This window comes from Mesoplodon mirus (genome assembly GCF_964341445.2).
Source record: "Mesoplodon mirus genome assembly, chromosome: 1".
In the NCBI taxonomy this organism is placed as follows: Eukaryota; Metazoa; Chordata; class Mammalia; order Artiodactyla; family Ziphiidae; genus Mesoplodon; species Mesoplodon mirus.
In genome coordinates, this window is record NC_138976.1 from 70,772,211 (window position 1) to 70,786,516 (window position 14,306).

General features: G+C 44.2%; 1 protein-coding gene across 1 annotated transcript; it reads right to left on the reverse strand.

The window, feature by feature from the left end:
- Positions 1 to 1,327: 1,327 nt before the first annotated feature.
- Positions 1,328 to 13,156, reverse strand: MLANA (melan-A). Its single transcript, XM_082615473.1, has 6 exons — positions 13,117 to 13,156; positions 12,086 to 12,233; positions 10,514 to 10,615; positions 7,887 to 7,983; positions 2,724 to 2,837; positions 1,328 to 1,408 (listed from the first exon to the last, which is right to left on the reverse strand). The coding sequence occupies exons 3-6, from the start codon at positions 10,588 to 10,590 to the stop codon at positions 1,340 to 1,342; spliced, it is 357 nt and encodes a 118-aa protein (XP_082471599.1). The 5' UTR covers positions 10,591 to 10,615; positions 12,086 to 12,233; positions 13,117 to 13,156; the 3' UTR covers positions 1,328 to 1,339.
- Positions 13,157 to 14,306: the final 1,150 nt, after the last annotated feature.

Here is a 14,306-nt window from a genome sequence, read left to right on the forward strand (position 1 = left end):
CATTTTTTTTCAATGTGTATAATGTCTCTTTATTCAGTGTTTTTTCTCCTCTGTGCAATCTTGTCTTTTGGTGAAAATGATGCAATTATGCCACACTGGCGTTTCCAATGACACAAGGTGATTTTAGGTGGTTTACTGACTTGGCATTAAACAACAGTGAGTCACAGAGTGAGCAAGTCATTTCTTTCTCTTGCAAGCCTTCTAATTACATCAAAAGATTTTCTCTGATTCTTGCTAATCTCCCTCTTTAATAACGAGGGCAAGTCTCAAGTTGACAGCATTCTGTGACCATCAGTATCTTCCTAGGTTTCAATAAAAGTAATTTGCTTTCATTATCTTCATTTTTTATAATCATCCTCTACTTATGAAAAATGATACTGATTTTCCATTTAGGATGGTGATATAAGTTAAGCCAAAATAATTTTTCAGTGAAAGAAAAACAGATAATGTTATGTAGATGTCACACAGATAAATTGCAATATTTTTATACAAATAATGACACCATTCCAGAATTTCTGGTCCCTTATGATTTCTTCTGTATGTGCTTTTGAGAGGGATTTGGGAGCTCAAAGGAGCTAAATTGCCTTTGGAATATTTAAGACAAGACATCAGCCAAACTACAGTAGCTTTTACTTGTTTACAAGTCCTTACACCACCTTCTGGTTTAACAGAAAGTTCTCGTCATTAATTATCATAGCATTGATCCTTGAAGTGAAATGTGATTAGAACTGCACGATATGTATTGCTGAAGATACAGGATCTCTGCAGTATATTATTGTAGCATCATGGAATTTTAGAAAACAAAGAGACATTGCTGACACTTTCCTGATCAGATGAATCTGACTATAATTTGGTAGGTCATTTAGCTCTTGGTCTTAAACCTGTAAAAGTATCCTTTGTGAGTGCTCTGTAGCACAGACTCACCTGCAACAGTCCTGTTAGAGTTCATGTAGGTCAAGAGGCTGTGTCTTCAAAAATCAGAATAGCAGTTTGTTAGTTATTAGCCATATTTCAACTTAAAAAGAAATCAAATGATCCCAGAACACACACTTGAAAGATCTCCCTCAGAAAATAATACTGTAGATTTATTATTACTGGCACAGATAGTATCATCCATTACAATGTTTATTGACAAACTTTTCCCATTTTAATATTTCTCATCATTTCCTCAATCAGTACTGCTAGTTGCCCTATAAAGAATTTAACACTCAGCTTAATAGTAGAGATGATGTACACTGTTTCTACAGCATTCTGAAGCAGAACATTACATGTCCACATCAGATTCAACAAAAAGTGTGGGGGAAATCATTTCAGCATCTCTCAGGGGCCTCGCTGGCTCTCACGGAGAGTAAGGTGGTGGTGACTGTTCTGTGGAGAGTTTCTCATAGGCAGGTGGAGCGTTGGGAACCTGTGAGGGTGAGAAAGGAGATCACGGGCTTGGCAGCAGTACATATGGTTCTGGAAGAGGGATTAGGTCAAAATAGTTAGCGTGATGTTTATACTTTTGCTCTGGATTGAAACTTGTTTAACTGTCCACAGCTAATTTCCACCCAATGAGGTAATCGTTATTAGGTTACACAAGTATATATGTTGAAACATTGTTGGGGGAAACAACGGCAGAGAAAAAAAGGGCTAAGTAACTTCCCAAAAATTTCAGAAACTTATTTATACCTGGATTATCCTTGTCAGTAGAAGCCCCAAACCCTAACTAATGAATTCTTGAATCCTGTTAAACAGACACCGATCACACTGCATCTTTACCAAAAGCATAAATCCCTATAGTCGTGTCTAAAGGCCATTGCTACTATCAACAGAGCACAAATGTGTCAGCCTTCATTTAATGCTCACAACAACCCTGGGAGTATTTTCAAGGTTTTCATGTTACAGGTCGGGAAACTGAGGCACAAGGAGGTTAAGTCACTTGCCGAAGATCACACAACTGGTAAGTCATGGAGTAACTTGGCTCTGGAGTCAGTGCTCTCAAAAACTATGATGTACTACATCTATACCAGCACTGTCCAATAGAAATAGAGTGCACCACATATGTGATTTTAAAATTTCTAGTAGCTACAGTTTAAAAAATTAAGAGAAACAAGTAAAATTGATCTCACTAATATATTTTATTTAACCCCACCTACCAAAATATTATCACTTCGACATGTAGTCAATATAAAAATCATTAATGAATTATACTCTTTTCCTTATACTAAGTTTTTGAAATCTGGTATGTATTCCAGCACATCTTAATTCAAACAACTCTGTTTCAAGTGTTCAATGGCCACATGTGACTAGTGGCTACCCTATTGGACAGTGCAACTCTATACAATTAATAGTAGGTACTTTTTTTTTCTCCATTAGATAATATCTATGTTCAGGACAAAGGCAATTATACTAAAAACATAAGACAAAAGGATATTGTATCCAGAACCAAATTCTTCCTTTAGATCTTACATGTAGGGGTCTCATTATTGACCCTGGAAAATCTGGGTATGAGAGGACACAATTTAAGAAAATCTCTATGATTCCCTTGTTTTTAATCTTACTATTTATTTTTTATTATGGTAAAATATACATAACAAAAATTTACCATTTTAACCACTTTTTAAAGTCAGTAGCATTAAGCACATTCACATGGCCCTTGCTTTCTAAATGGGAATAATTTTATTCATTTAAGTTAAAACCAGCCATACACAAAAACACCAAGATGCAGGATCTCAACCTACCACAGGTTCACAATTGTTCTCTTGAAAAGGAAGTTTGGCGTCCTGGTGACCAAGCCCCTCACGTGAACATCTTCCTGTTAAGGTACTTTGAGTACGAGCATGAATGCTTTTGTCCTGAAATGTGAATTCATGAAGGTAAGTGGGTGAGGAAAAAATAATTGAGTCCATTAAAGAAAAGAGGAAGAAGCCAAAGTTTTAAGAATGGGTTTTAATCTTGGTTCTGCCACTTATTCGCTGTGTATCCTCAGGCTAGTCACTTTATCTCTCTGAATTTCAGTGTTTTCATCTGTAATATGAAGATAATATCACCTACATCTCAGAATTGTTGTGGGAATTAACTAAAGGTGAAGCACCTGGTACAGTGCCTGACACCCACTAGTTAGTCAACGAATATTTTTGAAGGGAAGGAAAAAAAGAGTGAATCTAAAAAATGGCTCTCAGAGAATGGTTACAAGTGGAAGAGATCAGAGCTAGTGAAGCAGGAGCTGGTATCACAGTAAGGACAAGCATATGAGCAACTTGATAGCAGGGACACTATTTCTGCCTTCCCCATAATGACAGCAAAATATCTGAAACAGTACGGAATGCCTGTGTTGTGATAGAAATACTGTGGCTGTAGCACTGAGCGTCCAAGTCACATCACAACAATGATGGCAAGTCAGTCAAAGGCTGTCGTGCACCTTGAGTTATTGGGGGAGGGGTTGGTAAAAGCTTAGTTTGGTGGTTTGCATAGGTTTAGGAGGTAATGCTCTCCATCCCTAGAATAGAATGACAACCATTTATGCAAGGCAGAGACACATACGAAAATGGGGACTGCAGGAGCGGTCCACCCTAGAATAGAATGACAACCATTTATGCAAGGCAGAGACACATACGAAAATGGGGACTGCAGGAGCAGTCCACCCTAGTGAGGGGGAGTATTTCATTACTGACATTGTTTTAAATTGCTGGCACATGTGATTATAAAAAGCAGACTAACTTTTAGTTGCTTTTACTGTTAAATTCTCCACAGCAGTGGTTCTCAAAACTTAGAATACATCAGCGTCACCTGGAGGGTTTGTTAAACACAGATTGCTGGGCTCACACCCAGAATTTCTTACATAGTATGTTTAGGGTGAAGGCTCACACATTTGTATTTCTAACAAGTTCCCTGGGTGATGCGGATCCTGCTGGTCCAGGGCCACACACAGAACCACTGCTCTCCAGACAATGCAATTTCTTATTGCCTGTGCCTGGGGTGACTCAGCTACGCTCAGACACTTAGAGGGAGGAGGAGGTCAAGTGGGGACCATAGGAAAGGAAGGAGAGTATATCCCATCTAAAGGGACAAACCACTGCAGAGCTGCCAGTTTTTGCCAGATCTTTTGATTTTTTTTAAAAAAGAAACTAGAAATTAAGATTTTTATGTAAACTGTTACTTTTAAATGCTCGCACCTAATTCATTTTTTTAAGATACAGACCCAAACATATCTGAACCCAATCCACCAGTAGGGCATGAGCAGCTCTCTGTGGTCCTGGCTGAGGGGTGCTGGAATAGGGAGGCTGTGCAGGTGTTCAGTGCCTCTGCAGGCTTGTCTGCAGACCATGGCTGATTATTGGGGTTACTGGGTTGGAAGAGAAGGGCGTGAAGGCACCAAGGGCATCAAGTCTCCCAGGGAGGAGAAGTGTTTGGAACATCAATTGGATGAGGCCACACATGGTTGGAGGTGATACCTACACAGTGTGCAGACTGTAAAGAAGTAATTTTCCTAAACTCTAGTCTGAAATCATTATTGACACTACCCCTTGGAAAGATATAAGCACAAGAACCCCAATTTTGACCTGAGGGCCCAGGGAGGTTCTGCTCCCCTCCACCACTCCCAGCAATATATCTCAGGTAAGGTGTTTAATGCATTCTCTCCCTTTACCTCAATTATTACTTTTATTCTTTTTTTTTTTTTTAATCCTCACCTGCCATAGGATAGGAGCGTGGGCTCCTATCCTATGGCAGGTGAGGATAGGAAGTGGTCCACTTCCCCAGTTCACTGCCAATTCTCTGTATTTGCATCAAACTTCAGTGTGTGTGTTAAAACATAGGTTCCCGGGTCCCACCACCAGAGATGGTCCCAGAATCTGCATTTTAGCAAGAACTCTAGGTGATTCAAGTGCAAAGGCCCCTGACCATACATTGCGAGACACGGCATCGCAAGACATGAGTGTAAACTGAGCTATCAGCAGAGCCTTTAAATTCTTCCCCAAGAATCAAAAGTATTATGTCCTAAACTTCCCAAGTGAAAGAGTAAAACTGATAAATATGAAAGCCAACTTCCACTCCCTTACAAATCATTTTCCTCTGAGACACATTGCTGCAAAAAGCAGTCTTTTCTTTCAGAAGATGTTTTTCAGATCTAAGGGGAATTGTTAGCCAAAGCAGAAATTTTAGGAGACCTTAATTCCAACCAACCTTTCTACCATTCTGTGGTCAGTGTAAGTGGGAGAATAAACATATTTCAAAGCCTAATGAAGGTTGCTACAGGTGGAGTGATTCAGGTACCCAAAACTCGCATTTATCATCACTTATGTTCTGCTTTATAATGAAAATAGAATCACCAAAGAGAGACAGGGAGATGATTATGTAATTAAATGCAGTACTTAATGCACTATTTTACATAATTTTGCCTAAACTTCTTAGACTGCTGGTCCCCAACCTGGCTTTTCAGGAGATATGAAAGTCTCAAAACAAGATTTTAATATTAATTTTAAAAATAAATGACAGCATTTTTAAACATTAGGGAACAAGGGAATTTAAACACAGTTCTATCTCATAAAAATTCCAAAAACTCTGCAAATCACTGGTCTAGACCTGGAGGAATGGAGGGTGGCAAGTTGAACTTGAACTACACCAGGCAAAATGCTCAGTGTCTGAGCCCACAACACTAAGACTGTTACTCTTCAACTGAACACATTTAAGATGAGAGTGTTGAAGCAGAAAGGAAAAAAAAAACAAAACACATTGCCTTTTTGTCCGGGTAGCATCAAGCTAGCAATCGTGGACAGTTAGGAAATGGGTACCAACATACTGAGTTTGTAGAGTTTTTACTCCTTGAAAGACTAAATCATTTTTCTTTTACTATGCAGACATAGGGCTTCCTTGGTGCCACAGTGGTTAAGAGTCCACCTGCCAATGCAGGGGACACAGGTTCGAGCCCTGGTCCAGGAAGATGCCACGTGCCATGGAGCAACTAAACCTGTGCGCCACAGCTACTGAGCCTGCTCTCTAGAGCCTGCGAGCCACAACTACTGAAGCCCGCACTCCTAGAACCTGTGCTCCGCAACAAGAGAGGCCACCACAATGAGAAGCCCGCGCACCGCAACGAAGAGTAGCCCCCGCTCGCCGCAACTGGAGAAAGCCCACGCGCAGCAACGAAGACCCAATGCAGCCAAAAGTAAATAAATAAAATAATAAATTTATTTATTTAAAAAACTTTTTAAATATGCAAACATAGAATGAAATTTTTTTAATTATAGAAGAAAACATATTAAATAAAAACTGATACACATCATGTTATATCATCTGTGTCTAGGTGTATAATAGAGTAAATGAGGCTCAGAGAAATGAAACTCTAAGACCATCAAGCAAGTCAATGGCAGACAATGAGACCAACTCCTTATGCCGTACGATTGGGTGACTGCTGTGTGCCAGGCACCGTGCTAGGCACTGGAGGTACAAAGATGAATAAGAAATATTCTCTGTCCCAGCTCATAAATAGGAGGAAGAGAAGGGGTGAAGAAGCAAAAAGTAAATAACAAATTACAAGGCAATGTCATAACCCAGCGCTAGAGGTACACATGGAGTGTGTGGTAGAGAGCAAAGAGTTTTATCCCTAACCTCCTAACCCAAGACTTTGCTACAGAACTTGGTCTGGAGTCTTATTCAGGCTCAGAAACTTCTCCTTCCCATAAATGTCACCGCACTGGAGGGCTGCTGCTTGGTGGCTGTATTCCCCCAAGCTCACCCTGTCTTTCATGGTTGTTATCTGGGACACTATGGCAAGATGGGCATTAGGGAAAGGGACACATGGGACTGCCCAGGCTTCCCGGCAAGGAGGAGAAGAATCTGAAGCTACAGCTCTCACCTTTCCTTTCTCCTCCTCAGACTGCCGCAGGCTCCTACCCTCCACCCAGGCCAGTCTTCCCCTCCATCACAGAACCTCTTTCTCTGCATGAAGTGCTTGCTGAATGAGGACCGGAACTTTCCAACATCTTTTGTAAATATAAATTTTTTTCCATTACTTATCAACCTCAGAAGCTTTCAGATCTGCACTAACAAGGCAGAGAGGGAGAGAGAGAGAAAGGAAGAGAGAGAGCAAGTTGCAACTCTCCTTCCATCCCATTTCTCACTGTGGAGAATGTTTAAGTTCCAAAGTGCTACCTGGCTTTGAAGCAAGGTTTCTGAAACCTGTCATCTTTATAGTTTAGAGACTCTGTTGATGTTTCTTATATGTGGAAGATCCTGCTACCCCAAGGCTGGACCGTGTCATTTGTTAACTTCCTGCTCGTATGGGTAAAGGAGCAAAAATCCTATTAAAACCACATTGGCCATCAGTGGAGGAAGGAATCTGTTAAAAACCTGGTGGTCTTTTGTGCTGCTGAGGGGTGGATGGTTTCCTCACTGCACTGATGCCTGGATGGGTCCTGGGTATGATGGGTTGCTTGCTAACAGAGTTAGAAGAACTTGGAATTCCCAGGCAACCTGGGAGGAAAGGGGTGAAGAGGCAAGCTGAGAGGAGCGGGCCTCTAAGTGAAGTAACAGAGCCACTGGGAATCCCCAGAAGGATTGGTAAGATCTGGAGTATCTCACATGCTGCTGTTCACTGTGCAAGAGAACCATGAACCCTTCCCCTGTGCCCCACAAACCAAGTGCTCAGCTACATACACAGATAGGCACTCAAGTTTCCTGTGAGTGGAACCAAAAAGATGGACCAAGTTCCTGACTGGTGTTCACACGTGGGCAGAGGCAAAGGAAGAGTTACAAGAAGTACAATGTAGAGAAAGACTCACTGGAACCAGGAATCAGAGCCAGAGGTGATCATGAGAATGTCACCCCACTCCCCAGAAATTCAGAGAAAGAAGGAGAAAGGAGGTCCTTGATCTGGAGGGACCCAGCAGTGGGAACTTTACCACCTTCAAGCTTCTGTATCCACTTCGCCTTCTACAATACCAGCAGCTGATGAGCAGTAAGATTCCCAGGATCACCATCAGGATGCCAATCCCTGCAGCCCTGGCCCGAGAGATAGACAAATACATCTTGGTACAGAAACCTTGTTCCAGATTATAGTGAAATGTGCATCAGTGTGTTCTCTTCACAGGGGCTTTTCAGTCAGAGCAGTCCCCAAGGAGTGTCCCACCCCATGCCACACCAAGCACCCACCAGGCCTCCAGCACTCGTACCCAGGGACAGGACCATCTCTGGAAGCCTCTCAGGTGCGTGCCCACAGCAGCAGTGCTAATTGGCCTGGGCCCCAGCATCCAAGTTCCAGGTGCAACAGGTGCGGTAGCAACCGACCCTTATGTGGACAACATATTTATTGAGACAACATATTTATCTTTTCTTTTCTTTAGGGCTAGTTTAAAACATTTTCCCCAACTATCAGTCCACAAAAAAGAAGTGGAAAGGAACATTGCCTTAATGTCTGCCGTAAGCTGGGCACCCTGATAACCATTCTACATGCATTAGATTATTGAATTCTCACAACAACCCCGCCAAGCACTGGGGCAAGCACCCCACTATAGGCCCACAACAATCCACTGGGGTGGGTAGGATGTTCACTTCACATCTGACATCCTCAAGATTTTAGGCTGGTAAAATGCCCAAGGTTGTACAACCGGAGAGTGGCAGAACCAGCATTCCCAGCGTCTGGCCCGAGGTACCCAGCCAGTGCCCTTCCTGCTGCATCGCCCTTTCCTGAAATGAAGCTGTCACGGGGACATTCAGTGGGCTCTCGTGACTGGAGGCAGCTGATTCAACTCCCAGCATGCCTGTGCTCTAATTCCACCCCCCAGGTCTGTGGTCACCTCCTTGGACATCTTGACACACATAGAGCTCTGTTCCAGCTCTTTTATTTTTTTTTCAATTTATTTATTTTTGGCTGTGTCAGGTCTTCATTTTGGTGCGCGGGCTTCTCACTGCAGTGGCTTCTCTTGTTGCAGAGCACAGGCTCTAGGCACGCGGGCTTCAGTACTTGTGGCTCGTGGACTCTAGAGCGCAGGCTTAGTAGTTGTGGCGCATGGGCTTAGTTGCTCCACGGCATGTGGGATCTTCCCAGACCAGGGCTCGAACCCATGACCCCTGCACTGGCAGGCGGACTCTTAACCACTGCGCCACCAGGGAAGCCTTCTGTTCCAGCTCTTCATGCAGTTACATTGCACTCACACACACCTAGTGAGAGCCGAGAACACTGGGATGTGCCAGACATACCACAAGAACCCACTGCCCAGCCAGGCAGGGCTCCTCAGATGTCACCCAGATACCTTCTGCAGTAGAGTTGCCTGAGATGCATGTTAAAGTGCAGATCCTGGGCCCCCCGCCCCCAGACCTACTGAGTCAGCCTCTTGGGTAGCAGTTCCTAGGAAGCTGCATTTTCACAAGCTCTATAGGCGGCTTATGCCCCCTCAACTGAGAACCTCTCTTGACGGTGGTTTCACAGAGTCTGTTGAGGCATCATACAAGAGCTGAAAGATATCCTACCTAATACCATGTGCCAGAGTATATTTTTGCTCTTGGGACATTTTTTCAGAAGATCTCCCCACCTCTACTCCCAGTTGACCATGCAGGGATGTTAGAGAATCCCACTAGAGTCTTCTGAGGAAATGCTCCAGCCTGAACTCCTCCTCGGGTGCCTTTGATGGGTTCTTCATGTCTCTTGCCCCTGCTAGGTCATTCTGGTAAAGCTATTCAAAAGTTCTTTCCCAAGAGAGCAGGTTTGCAGGAAGTTCTGAGCAGACCACTTAAGAGATGGTCCACATAAAAACCAGGTTCCTCGTTTGTCCTGTTGGATTCTCCACTCGGGGTGGGGGGGACCCTGCCACTATCCCCCCACCTAGCCCACTCTCATCCATGCAGAGTGTGTCCTACAGCCTGTGTTCCCATCACAGCACATACACTTGCCAAAATTACTCCCATGCCTAACTCTCCCACTAGGTTGTAAGATTTTTTCAAAGGCAAGAATAGCATCTTGGGCTGGTATACAATGCTTAGCACTTAGACATGTCTAATCACGTAAATACTTATTTTAAATTAATTCATAATACGAAACACCTTTCTTTAGGATAAAGTACTGATGCAAAGGTTATGACCCTCTTCACCTTGGAGTCAGTCAGCAGGTGGAGTCACACACATCTACCCTTCATCCTCACTTGCCCTTTGGCAACTTGCCTTTGTTCTGTCTGCAAACCACATCCGGGAGCCTGAGTGGAGTAGACAGGCAAGGCTTGAGGAAAGAGGCATCTTGCTCCCAGACAGATGTTTTTCAGCCTGAGAACCTACAATGAATGCCTCATAGCCAAGAATGCAGACAAAAATGGCAAGATCCAGCTTTTTACCTTTCCTACCTCCTTGCCTCTTTGGCCTCAGAGAAGCTTCAGGTCCCTTGTAGGACCACAGGGTCTCCTCACCTCATTGCCAGGGTCTTTACTTTCTGGAGAAATAGACACTAGAGAGTTTTACAGACAGGCATGTGCTGGGGGAAGCCAGCAGGCTGTGTCAGCAAAAGGCAAACTGGAAACCCCGCTGCGTCTGGTTTTGAACTTACTCTTCAGCTGTGACGTAGGAGTGGCCGTGCCACTTCTTGGGGGAACCATAGATGTAGTGAGCCTCTCCTCTTGGCATCTTGTGGGGTCAGGCCTCGGGTCACCTAACAGCAGGGGCACACAGGTGTCATTTCACGCATCCAGCATGTTCTTACATCTCATAAACACCCACAAAGACATTCTCGCTAGGTGACCAGGAATGACAGCCGAACCCTCTGGTTTCTCCCTGTGAGAGGATTTGAACCTCCTTCTTTCACTAATATCAAGTGGAAATTGCTCAGGTTCAGAGAAGGAACCACAAACAAAAGGAAAAAAACTTTCAAACTGAGTTATAATTTGGGGGAAAAAATGTGACCTTTAATTTGACTCTATACCATAAACTTGTAGAGGAACAAACAAGAAGCATTTTTATTCATTCCTTACTTTCCCTGGCCCAAGACTGTGGTTAATAAGTGGAGTTATTTCTCTCCAAAGGTATTATTTTATATCGATCATTGGACAAATAGAAGGCTATGATGACATAATGTGTGTGTGGCCTAGCACAGCATCATCCAAGCCCATTTTCCAAAAAATGAAACTGCCCCAAAATACAAAATTTTAAACTATGATACAAACAAATAGAAAAAAAGCTCATGGGGCTTCCCTGGTGGCACAGTGATTGAGAGTCCGCCTGCCGATGCAGGGGACACGGGTTCGTGCCCTGGTCCGGGAAGATCCCACATGCCGCGGAGCGGCTGGGCCCGTGAGCCATGGCTGCTGAGCCTGAGCGTCTGGAGCCTGTGCTCCGCAACGGGAGAGGCCACAACAGTGAGAGGCCCGTGTACCGCTAAAACAAACAAACAAACAAACAAACAAAAAAAAGCTCATGAACTTCAGGGGTCATTATTAGAGTGTGCTTGCTAAAAATCAACAATGGTTTCTCTTCTCTCCTTGCTAGTGTGCTTTTTTCTTTCCTCTTATTGTTCTCATGAATCCCAAAGGTCTGGTCCCCATAGAGTTGTATTAATGAGCCTGTTTAAAACAGCTGAAGAGAAGTGGGAGAGAGGAACAGAGAGTTTACCCCGTGAACCGGTTCTTTGGGGCATTTCATGTGTAATTTTCCCTTCCCAGTTGTAAAGAAGAAATCACACTTGAACTCACTGATCATCTCAGGTGAATAATGTAGGGGTGAACTCTGTGCTCAAAATGATAGACACAAAACTTAATTAATTTTGCATTAAGTTGTTTTTGTAAATCTATACCTCCAGCTTTGAGCCTTGGCAAACAGTGTGGGCTCATCAAATGCACCTCATCCCACCTGAGCCAAGAAAATTGGTTCTTCAAGGGAGCAGACACAGCTGCTCACGAGCCAGCTGCAGCCTGAACAACTGCTTCTCCTGCTTCTCTGCTTTGCTTCCTGGCAGCCTAGAGGGAGGACCTAGGAGGAGACTATGTGAACTTTTAGAAGTCGGAGAATTATAAATGTTGAGGAGGAATTCTGCCGACAGCCAGGAGTCATAGAGGCTGGAGGATCACACCAGAATCTCCCAACCCTGTTCTGTTCTGAAAAATGGGTGAGATGACAATGCTCTTACCTGCCTGGATGGGATCCACTCCGTCTGCTGGCTGGCCCTGTGCGTGAAGATTGCTTCTCTGGCTCTTAATCTTTTTAATTTTTTTTTCCTGGTCTTGAGTCCCATGTTAGTCACGAGTTTGGATTTCTGATGGAGTCATTTGTGATTGCTTAATTGGCGTGAAAGAAACGGATTTCATTCCTCTCCTCAAAAAGTCACAGCTCACTGTGGCTTCTGTTTTCCCCAATCCCAGGGTTTCATCTTAGGGAAGCCATTAATTTTAAATGCCGATTCCTTCTCTGTAGGGTTGCCAGATAAAATATAGGATTCCTAGTTACATTTGAATGTCAGATAAACAATGAATAATTTTTTAGTGTAACTGTGTCCGGGCAATATTTTTTAGTGTAAGTATGCCCCACTTATTGCATGGGATGTATTTTTACTAAAAAATATTGTTGTTTATCTGAAATTCAAATATAACTGGGCACCCTATACCTTCCCTCATCTCTACCTCAAAGGATTGGTGAGACTTTGGGCTCAGACCTGGAGGTCATCTAGGACCATGACCTCCTGATCAAGAAGAGGAAACAGAGGATCCCTAAATCTTCCTGAGCTGAGCTCCCAGATTTTTTGTGATGCCCTCAGAGATGACTGTCCCCTGGGAAGTGTGGGTTTCTTGCATTTGCAAGGAGCAGACAAAATTTCCTCTTTGAAGGTAGTATATGACCTACCTAGAATTTAATTAAAACCAGGGCTGATTCAACCTGACATCATAGCCTACTCCAAGAGTCAAATGGATACAGCCCAGAAGCATTTCAGTGGAACAGCATTATCTTTGCTCACCAGCTCTCTGTAACCATTGTGGAAAAGCAAAAACCAAACAAAACACCCACCAGAATAAAGGAATGTGAGAGTTCTCACCAGCTGAGGACTTAGAGTAAATGACCACTAAAGTCCCCTTCCCCATAACATCCAAGAGCCCCACTACTTCCTGATCCTCTGGCTTTCCAGTTTCCACTGGACTGTTCTGTGTGAGGGCATTATCAACCTACTGGATAATCATCAGTGGAAACGGCAAGGGAGAAATAAAACAGGGTGGGGGAGGTTGATGCTTATTAGGTGAGATCCTTATCCTCTTCTTTCTGAAAACGAGAGAAAATGCAAACAGATCTGAATGACAAGAAGGCGTCCTTCATACAAAGATGGGGGGAGAGCATTTCAAACAGAGAGAAGAACCAGGGCAAAGGCCCTGCAGCAGAGTAATGGGGCATGACTTGGTCTGGATTCCCAGAACTGAGGCTGATTCAGGAGATCCTGTAAGAAAATCAGGAAGGATACAAGTCTTTGGTGTTGAGGGATTTGGGGAGAGTAACTTCAACCTGAACCTCAGGGTTGCACCTGATAACTCCCAGGAAGGCCTAGTGGTGGGTGCTAGTCTAGAAAGAAGGATGCAGTTCTGATCCAAGAGGCCAAAGGTTTGTGCTAAGCTGGACTCTACTAACATGGCCCCCTGGATGATTGGCAGCAGGACCAGAAGGAGGGAGGTACTGACCTGGATCTCAGGGCAAGGGGAAGCTCCCAGGTCTCGCTCAAGTCCCCTGGTGATGTGAGCTAGTTCCACGTCCCTGAGTGTGCCTGGACACTATTCCAGGGTGGAAACCACAAGGCAGCTGGCATCGCCTCCCCCAGAGGGGGCTACAGGACCAGGCCCAGCACACTGGGGACACTGTGACCGGTCTGGGCACTTCCTTTCCAGCTAATCTGCTTTTTGGAGCTCAGCGAGGGAGCCCTGATCAGATCTTACAAAGGCATCTCTTTAGGTCTTTGAGTGGTTTGCAGCCCCTGAGGTGCTCAGCCCTGTTAGGGTGAATCACCCAGGATGAGCTGGGGTGGCTTTTTTCAAATAACAGTTCCCAGGGAACCTCAGCCTGAAAACCCTATACATCCTGTTTCCTGGAAGTGCCCCCAGAAGTTCCCATTGACTAAGGCTCCTAGTCACTGTCCTTGGACTGGCCTAGGCCTCAGGCTCTGCCTCAGAGCCAGCCCAGGCCAGGCCCCACCTGCCCTCACCCTGCACACTTCCTTCCTAGGGACTTCCTATCTTCCCCGGCAGTGTAACACCCAGCCACCCAGCCACCAGGCTCACAGTCCGGGCTCTAGAGTCCAAACTGCCTGCGCCTCCTCTATTCAGTCTGTGTGACCTTGGGTAAATCATAAACCTCTTAGAATCTCATTGCATGCA